The 9,243-nt window shown below is 37.8% G+C and overlaps 1 protein-coding gene across 2 annotated transcripts in view; it reads right to left on the reverse strand.

Moving 5' to 3' along the window:
* SEL1L (SEL1L ERAD E3 ligase adaptor subunit) overlaps positions 1-8,252 on the reverse strand; it is a 63,623-nt gene extending 55,371 nt beyond the window's left edge. The window contains exons 1-3 of one of the 2 annotated variants that reach the window (XM_021099584.1): positions 8,010-8,252; positions 2,545-2,582; positions 1,050-1,281 (exon numbers count right to left, since the gene is read on the reverse strand). In XM_021099584.1, coding sequence (XP_020955243.1) covers positions 1,050-1,281; positions 2,545-2,582; positions 8,010-8,079 — 340 coding nt within the window. In that variant the 5' untranslated portion in view covers positions 8,080-8,252. The remainder of the gene's footprint in view (positions 1-1,049; positions 1,282-2,544; positions 2,583-8,009) is intronic. The other variant, XM_021099585.1, reaches the window with a different exon arrangement.

Genomic DNA, 9,243 nt, shown 5'->3' on the forward strand with positions numbered 1-9,243 from the left:
TATACACACATATATATAAAGTATTTGTAATAAATTATGTTTTTAAAAGGTAAAATCTGGATTTTTGAGATTGGCTAACAATAGAATATACGGTATGATGACTATCTCTGAAATGATAGACTAAATAACGGAAGTGTGGTAGGACAGTGCCGAGCGGACATGTTAATTTTTAAAAGAATAGTTATTTAGCACTCTATTGTGAGGAAGAACAAGTTGTAAATTTAAAAATAGAGTATCGGGAGGGTGTGGGAAGGATGGGGTGAATAGATGCAGACTATTGCCTTTGGAATGGATTAGCAATGAGATCCTGCTGTGTAGCACTGGGAACTATGTCTGGTCACTTATGACGGAGCATGATAATGTGAGAAAAAAGAATGTACACATGTATGTGTGACTGGGTCACCATGCTGTACAGTAGAAAACTGAAAGAACACTGTAAACTAGCTATAATGGAAAAAAATAGAAATCATTATATTAAAAAAAATTTTTAAAATAAAAAAATAAGTATGACATCTCATTTAAGAAAACCTAAAAATAAAAAACAATAAAATAAAATAAAAATAGAATGTCAAGAAGATGAAAGTTAGAAGAGGATTAAAGTTTTTATGTAAGCTTCAACTGGAGAGGGATAAACAGCTAAGTCAAATTACCTAGGATGACTGAAAGGTTATTGTTGTAAAAATCCTAACACAGTTCTGAATATAAATACAGCAGTAAGTTAGACAACCCTTCCTGCCTGAGTTTCTATTTTGCATACCACTCTGACAGATTATTACTTACTGGAGTCCAAAAGGAAATGCTTGAACATGAATATAATCAAACATAATTTTTACTATTGAATTCAGTTTACATAACTTGAATTAAATCTGCTAAGTGATTAACTTCTATGTATTAACACCTAAAAAATCCTCTAAAACCATACTCTATATATTATATGTGGTGAATAATCAGTAGAACAGGATTTCTGCACCTTTTACACTAGCTTTAAAGTTTCAGTTGTCTCCTTCCTAAATCAGGCAAAAGCAAACAAAACTTTTAGTCCAGACTACCTGGTTTCCGTACTTTCGTTGGTTCTTCATAGTCCCTGTTTTCTGGATTTGGAGATTCTAGAAAGTTAATTTCTTCTGCGACACTTTCCCCTTCTTGGCTCCTAAGGCTGTCTTCCTCTTCTTGAATAGGCGATTCCACTTCTGATTCTTCTGACTCAAGAAATAACTGGCCAGCAACTACTCTGCCTGTTGGGCTATGGTCCTTTACCGACTCATCTGATGGCAAAGAAGTCTGAGAATATATAAAGTATTTTTAGTTTCCAACAGTAACAAGACTCCCTCCAACCTAATTTGACCATTACTTTTACTAATCCAGATATATCTCCTTTAGCTCTTGACTGTGTTATACTCACTTACCTCTACAGACTTTGGTATGTGCCCATCACTTGCCTTCATCACCACTTAACATCAACTCAGATGTTACCTCCTCACAAGAAGCCTTCCTTACTTGCCAGTCTAGGTAAAGGTCTTCCCCTACTTGTTCCCAATATGTCTTAAACTTCCCTGTATGATATAGCCCTGTACTATAGCTTCCTATTTCTTACCTACATTCCTTCTCATCTAGACTCGGATCATAACTGATTGGTCCCACCGGATATGTAATAATCAGTCTTATTTATTCAATCAACCAATTTAAGTGCATCAACTTAATAGAATTTTTAAAACATGGATATAAGTAGAAACAAATGGCAGAAGTTAAGTCTTCAAATTTAAAAACTAAAATGAAAAGGAATAAAAATCAATCTCTTGGAGTTCCTGTTGTGGTGCAGTGGAAACAAATGTGACTAGAAGCTATGAGGACGCGGGTTTGATCCCTGGCCTCAATCAGTGGGTTATGAATCTGGCATTGCCATGAGCTGCAAGGCCGCAGACTTGGTTTGGATCCTGCGTTGCTGTGGCTGTGGTGTAGGCTGGCAGCTACAGCTCCGTTTCAACCCCTAGCCTGGAAACCTCCATATACTGCAAGTGTAGCCCTAAAAAGTAACAAAGAAAAAAAAAAATCAATCTCTCATTACATAGTAAACATGTTATTGCCTCAAGGCTCTTCAACACAGCACATTTAAGTTGAAAATGAATGTAATAAGCAACACTCTCAATGGATATATTATTCTCTCTCCTGTAGGTCAGCCATTGTTTTTATCCCTGGAAGAACTAGAACTAATACTGATACCAACTATCTTTTTTCCTCTTTTTAAAAATCCACTTCAGGGATTTCCTGCTGTGGTGCAACAGGATCGGCAGCATCTCTGCAGCACTAGGTCACAGGTTTAATCCCCAGCCCCGCACAGTGGGTTAAGAATCCAGTCTTGCAGTAGGTCACAACTGCAGCTCAGATCTGATCCCTGGCCTGGGAACTCAATGTGCTATGAGACAGCCAAAAAAAAAAAAAAATCCAATTCAGTTGTTCAAAAGATGCAGATTTTACATCCTAAGATACCTGATTCATGCTTACAATTGGGCATCAAATACTGGTGGTCCAAATTTGAGTACACACCTTGGAATCTAAGGATTCATCCTGGTCACCTTCTTCATCTGTAAAGAAATTTTAAGACAATTTAGTTATCTTTCTTGTTTGGAAATCACAGGTATTGTTAAATGAAAGTACCTGAAATACAACAAATAAAAATCAGACACCAGATAAATAAACCTGGAATTACTTAAAAATTGGTTGTATTCAACAGCTGTTCAAAAAAGATTAAATGAAAGGAAAAAAAGATGCTGGGGTGGTATTTTTTTCTTTTTTCTCCAGGAAAATACATTAGCTTCATTTGTTACAGGTAGCAAGACCAACACCACCACAACCAAAAGCAGATAGTTCTTCAGCTGTCTTCCAATTCTTCTGTATACAGTTAGTCCACTACTGAGAACGAGTTACTAAATTTATAAAAGTAGCGCTCTGACTTTTGAGCTTCAGGATTCCATCCATTCTTTTCCTCTGCTCGGAATCTGAAGTTACTTGAGGTTATTTTAATGATAACTAGCATTTTATGATTCACTAAGACTACTAAAAAAGGACATTAGGAATTATTATTATTTAACAGCAGACTTGCCAAAGATATTTAGGACTTGTGTTCAATTTTACTGAAGACATAACCAGATATGGGTAAAAAGTAGCATCACACTACTGTGTATTCATTCACATGAGACCTATTTATTAAGAAATCAACAGCTTATATTAAATAAATCCAGCCACTAGTTAACATTTCTTCCAAATTCATATTGGCTGTTTTGGCTTTGTCTAATTATATTGTTTCCTCCTATTATTCTTTCTGTATTTTCCTGCTACTACTTCTATTCTGGTTGCTTCTTATTCTTTTTCCTGCTCTTATATAAACACATTCAACAATGCAATAGCCACTTGCAAATATTTGATCTTTGTATTTCTGACTGGTGTAAAAAAAAAAAATCTGTCAGATGATCTCTAAGTTTCCTTCTTACTCTTAAAATTATCTGATTTCATCCAGGAGTGAGCTTCAGTATTTCCAGCTCCATAAATTATATGAGAAATTAACCAGTAGACAAAATGCTATAAGACCATGTGATTTTTACCAGAAAGTTTGGTGTTACAGTTGCCATTCGTCTTTACTTCATAAGATTATATCCTAAATATTATTGGTAACTAGTAACTCTCTAAAGTACAACAAAAACATATTTTGGAATTTGTGTTGTCAAATTACTGAGCTAACTTTAAGAAGTATAACCAACCCTTTATGTACCAAATACCCAACTCTATTTCACAGTATTTGTGGGCTTTTAAAAAAAATATTTGAGAAAACCAACATACTAGTTAGGTTTCGTCATTTCTAAAAGCACTGCCAAGGAGTTCCTATTGTGGAGCAGTGGGTTAAGAATCTGACTGCAGTGACTTGGATCTCTGCAGAGGTATGTGTTTGATCCCTGACCTGGTGCAATGGGTTAAAGGATCCGGTGTTCCTGCAGCTGCAACTTAGGTCACAGCTGCAGCTTGGATTCAATTCCTGACCCGGGAACTCCCATATGCCACAAGTAGAGCCATTTAAAAGAAAAAAGTGCTGTCAATTCAAAGAAAACTTAAATTATAGCTGTTTTCACATTCACTATTTTTAGATTACCTTCCAAATGTTTTATTTCTGTGGAGAATGATATAGCATGTGTTAGTCCCATAGTGACTGTACCATTTAGGTAGGGATGTCAATTAATGAACAACCATCCCTCATGCTCACATCTTTACAAATATTATCCAAAGCCCAAGTTCTGACATATGGTTCAAAATTCACCATTCTCAACAAATCTTTGGATAAAGTTGAAAAAAAATTCATCTCTATTATATATCAAAGTTGTATGTGTGAATTTAATTCACAAGCATTATCAAGAGCAGACATTAAATGTGAAATGTACAGGGTACATCCCCAAATACTGAAACTTTAGATTATGTGGAACTCCTCTATCACTAATCACTCAATTTAGTACCCTGTCACAACAAATGTGGCTAATAGATAAATAATATAGATGCCTATAAATAAATTTTAAGACATGTACATTTGAGATAATACATCTGAGATAATGTTAGGCATTAGAGTAGCAACATGTGTTTTTCAGCTCCCAGGGACATAGGAACTTGTGACACCAGGGTTATTTCACATGAATTGCATCATGCTTCTCTTACTTTGCTCTCTTCACAACCTAGGGATATATACTCAGGTTACTGGTAAATAAGAGAATTCTTTCTCATTTAGTAAACTGAGAAAGCTTACTGCAGATGGTAATCCGAAAGTACAAGCTATTTTCTCTTTCAAACCAATATATTCATTCACACAATACTTTAAAAGAAGTTTCTTCTAATCTAGAAACTTCTGATGGGTGGTCAGGTAAAGATCAAAAATGCTGAAATTATGCATAGATAAAAAGAATATAGTAATGCTTTTACCAGAACACATACATCAAGCAACAAAAAAAATGCAAAAGGATTCCATGAAGAGTTACGGATTTCTCATTCAACAGTATCATATCTAAAATGCCACGGTTTACATTACTCTGGTAATCATATACCTTCCTTTGAAAAAGACCAATTTTCATTTTTATTATATTAGCTAACAAACTGCAAACTACCAGGGATATTCTTTCAGGGAAAAGTGATCATTACAAATTCATTTTCCAACTTGTCATGTAAATTAAACAGATAATACACCTTCAAACACAGAAAATCTTTAAAGTTTAGTGAAGAGACTAGATACCCTGTCTTCAGCTTTGCCACTGAATCTGTGCAGATTCTAGGATTCTGCTGATTTCTAATTACTATTTCCTAATTACTCCGAATCCAAGGCCTGGAGAACTGGGCTCAAAACCTAGTTTAATTACACACCAATGTTAACACACGTGGTTCAATATGGCAAGCTTGCTGAGCCTCCTTTTTCTCAATGTGTCAAAGGGGAATATCATCTGCCCTGTTGATTCTCAATAAAGTTTTAAGAAACAAAAGAAGAATGACATGAAACATCCTCTGTGATCTGAAATCTATTCTCTGACAATATGGTGCTAATTAATGCAACTGTTACCTGAAATACCTAGCAGTGGACCTAATTTAAAAGATTTTATAATATTATTTGGCATAAAGAAAAAAAAGTAAACCATTTTAAGCAGTAACCCACTTCCTATCAAAAATAAGAAAATATGTATTTCTGAGAGAAAAAGTTATAGCATTTTTCATTATTATCTTGAGAAAATAAAGAAATATCTTTCAAATCTCCTTTAAATTTATACACATTTCTAATAAAAGTATTATATTCTTACATGTCTTTAAGACAAGATACTAGATAATAGCTACTAACAATGTAAGGATCAAGATTTTCTTTGTTGTTTAATCATGTCCTAGCTGGCAATACATGCAACTTGCTCTGGGTACCTACTAACATTCAAACATTAAGTCGACACAAAATTATGACCCAAGAGTTGACTTTTAAATAGGAGTAAACCTTTAAATCCAAAGTAAAAATGAGGCTGATAGTCCATAAAAATAAGCAATTTAATCAATAAAAAAGTCCTGAAAATCCATTTACTCAATTTATACAACTTTATCTCATATAACAGTTTTATGATATTTGTACTTCATGTGAGGTTAGTAGTGCCTTTATCACTTGTCAGCATTAACATCTATATTGTTCTAGTTCTGGTTAAGATTTTTGCCTCTACCAGAGAAATGTTTTTTCTCTAGAAATTTGTTTCAACTGATGGAAATCAGAGCAGTCGTTTCATGAACGTAGTCCTCTGTTTATATCAACACAACCAAAGATTTAACACTTGGGTATTAATAGTCTCCTATTACAATAAACTGAGAATTCCAACTGATTAAAAGACTTCAAGTATCATCTCCACTGACATGGCACTTTAGATGTATGAAATCTAGTCAAACGAAGATGCAAGAAAATGTATGTTTTGACTTTCTTTAAATTCTGCAAACTGAATTCAGAAGGATATGTACCATGTTCTTTAAAACTAGTAGTTCTTACACTTTAGTGTGAAGAATCACTTGTGAAGCCTGTTAAACTACAGATGCCGCAACCTGTTCCAGACCTAAAACTGCATTTATAACAAACCCTTAAGAGGAATTCTGAGGCAGGTGGCTCACAGTCCTTAGGGTACTTTACTCACTACACTCAACCGTTTCATTCCATACCTCTTAGATCAAACTGCTAGCTAGCAGTGCTTCAGAAGTTACACAGTGTTTTAAAGATATGGTCATAAACACAAATCAACACTAAAAGGGGAGGTGGGGAGCAGACCTCAAAGCATGATGTTGGCAGGAAAGTAACTGGCATATGCTCGTTGCTTTTGAAATGGTATCTTAAGCTACATTATGGATAAAATTTTAGGTTTAGACCTCTTATTTTAGAAGCAGAATGACGTTACAGCATTGACTTACAACTAGGACAGATAATTTGAGGATTCAAATAACCATCTGGGAAATTTTCTGTTGGAAAAAAAGTTGACATTTATACCCTGCCTTGTTCCAAAAAAATTTAAAGCCACAGAACAGCTGTTTTGTGAACTGAAACTGATTAAAATTCAAAAGCTTTATTGTACTAATTGTTTCTCTACCAACAGTTAGAAACACTAAGTATTTCGTTACCAACACTCTCAAAATAGACGTTTTCAAGTGTAGGCAGATTAAACTATTAAAAAAAGGGAAATGATCATTTCAAGACCAGAGTATAAATCATCTAACTGGAAAATCAATTCAAAAGCATACGAATTTCTGTACCTACGTAAAAAGTTAAAACTAGATGCTATCCACTTTACATTTATTAAGCACCAAGATTTTTTTTCAGAAATGGTAGTTACTCTCAGAAAACATGGGGCAACTCAAACTGTGAGAGAGGTAAAAACCACTCTCTTAGGAGTATTTCTTTAAAATGGGTAGACAGTAGGCACAATTAAATAAAAAGTCTTCGTTTTTAGAGAGACAGAGACAAGACCACCTCAGTTGCTAAACAAACCCACCAAAAAACTGTGGACATCCTGGTTCTGATGGATCCGGCTCTGCCCAGTGACAACCCCAGGTGTGTCAATCACTAAATTTACAAATCCCAAATCCAGAGTTTCGAAACTGATGCAGCACACAATCTACACGAGCTTCGTGGAAGCTCCGGTAGAGCTCCTATGTCACTGGAGGTCTAAGCCAGCTGTCCGGATCATTCCCATGAAGCCAATTCCTCACTCGTGACGAGTCGTGTAAAGTTTGTGAAGTGAGGAGAGGTGTAGGCAGGGTGACCGCCCCTTCTTTTCCTCCCCTCTCACGCTCCCCTAAACACTTGCTCCGGCCCAGGCCAACCCAAGCCCCAGAAATGACAGCAAGTGACGAGCAAATGCGAGCTGTGACCAGAGAGAGTGGAGTCTCCAGCCGGAGCCCCCACGGCCCTGCCCCGGGATGGAGGCCGGGGGGCGGTGGCTCCTGGCCTCCAGTCCGAGGGGGCGGATACTGACCCGAAGACACCGAGGCCGAACCCAGCAGCACCACACACAGCAGCAGCGTCAGCCTGACCCCGACCCGCATCCTGCTCTCAGGGCCGCTGCACCCCCTGGAGCTGTCGCTTTCTGCCTCAGCCACCACCGACTCAGCCGCCGCCGCCGCCTCGCCGCTGTTCTTCCTGCTCTGGCCTCCTTCCTCCGCCCCTTCCCAGGCCTCCCTTCCCCAGCTCGCAGCCAATCTCCGCCCGCCGCCGCGGGCTCCTCGCCCAATCGCCGCGACCTTCCCGCCCACCTTATTGCCCCGCCTCCGGGGTCAGGCATTGGCCAATCATTATGCGAGCCCCTCACACCGGCTTTTCCGATTGGACCACGGTCTCACCGACATGGCCCCAGCTAATTGGTAGCTCCTGTGTCCTACCCTCCCGGAATCCGAGCAGGAGTCCAGGGTTGGGAAAAAATCGTCACTCAGGACTGCAATTCCCACAATGCACTTCATGGGCCTCTCTCGGTGTGTTCTCTTGGGAATCGTAGTCCATGGTGGGGGGGGGGGCAATGTTTAAAAGCGCTGGTGGCTCTTCAAGTTAAGAAAACTTAAACACTTGGGCTAGACACTAACTCAAGGCCGTGAACTCGCAGTTTTTTTGTTTTTGAGCCAAATAAATATAATGAAACACATTATAAGGTTAAGAGTTTGTAATGTATTCAGCTTTTCTTCCCCTTTGTTTTATTTAGAAAATTTGTATTGGATATAGATATCAGTACTGAGGAAAAATACAACAACAAGACTGAATTCGAGGTATTTTTTATCGTAAACGAAAACAATACCAGGATGGAACTCACTTGGTTTTCCTTTTCCCTAAACAAAAGGAAATAAACCCCACCTCGTACAGACCTTGTCAATGCTAGTATTCATTTTAACGGAGGGCTACCAGATAATAAGTGCCTGCGAAAAAGAGGCCAAAAGTCTTTACAAAACCCTTTCAAACGCCTGTACGCATTCCTTTTCTCTTGCATTCCGAGTTACATTGCTCCCTTCCTCATTGACTACCTAGATCCTACATTGACTACCTAGATCCTACATTGACTAGGTTCAGAAGTCTAGATTGATGTATTTGGAGATAAAGGTGACAGCGATTGCAGTGCAGGAGTGGAAATAGTCTTGTGTTATCAAGTACCAACTCCAGGCATGCTCCCACTATGTAATAGGGCAGTGGCTTGGTATTCCTGACCCTTCCTCAATTTGTGTCAT

Source organism: Sus scrofa, chromosome 7, assembly GCF_000003025.6.
Source record: "Sus scrofa isolate TJ Tabasco breed Duroc chromosome 7, Sscrofa11.1, whole genome shotgun sequence".
In the NCBI taxonomy this organism is placed as follows: domain Eukaryota; kingdom Metazoa; phylum Chordata; class Mammalia; order Artiodactyla; family Suidae; genus Sus; species Sus scrofa.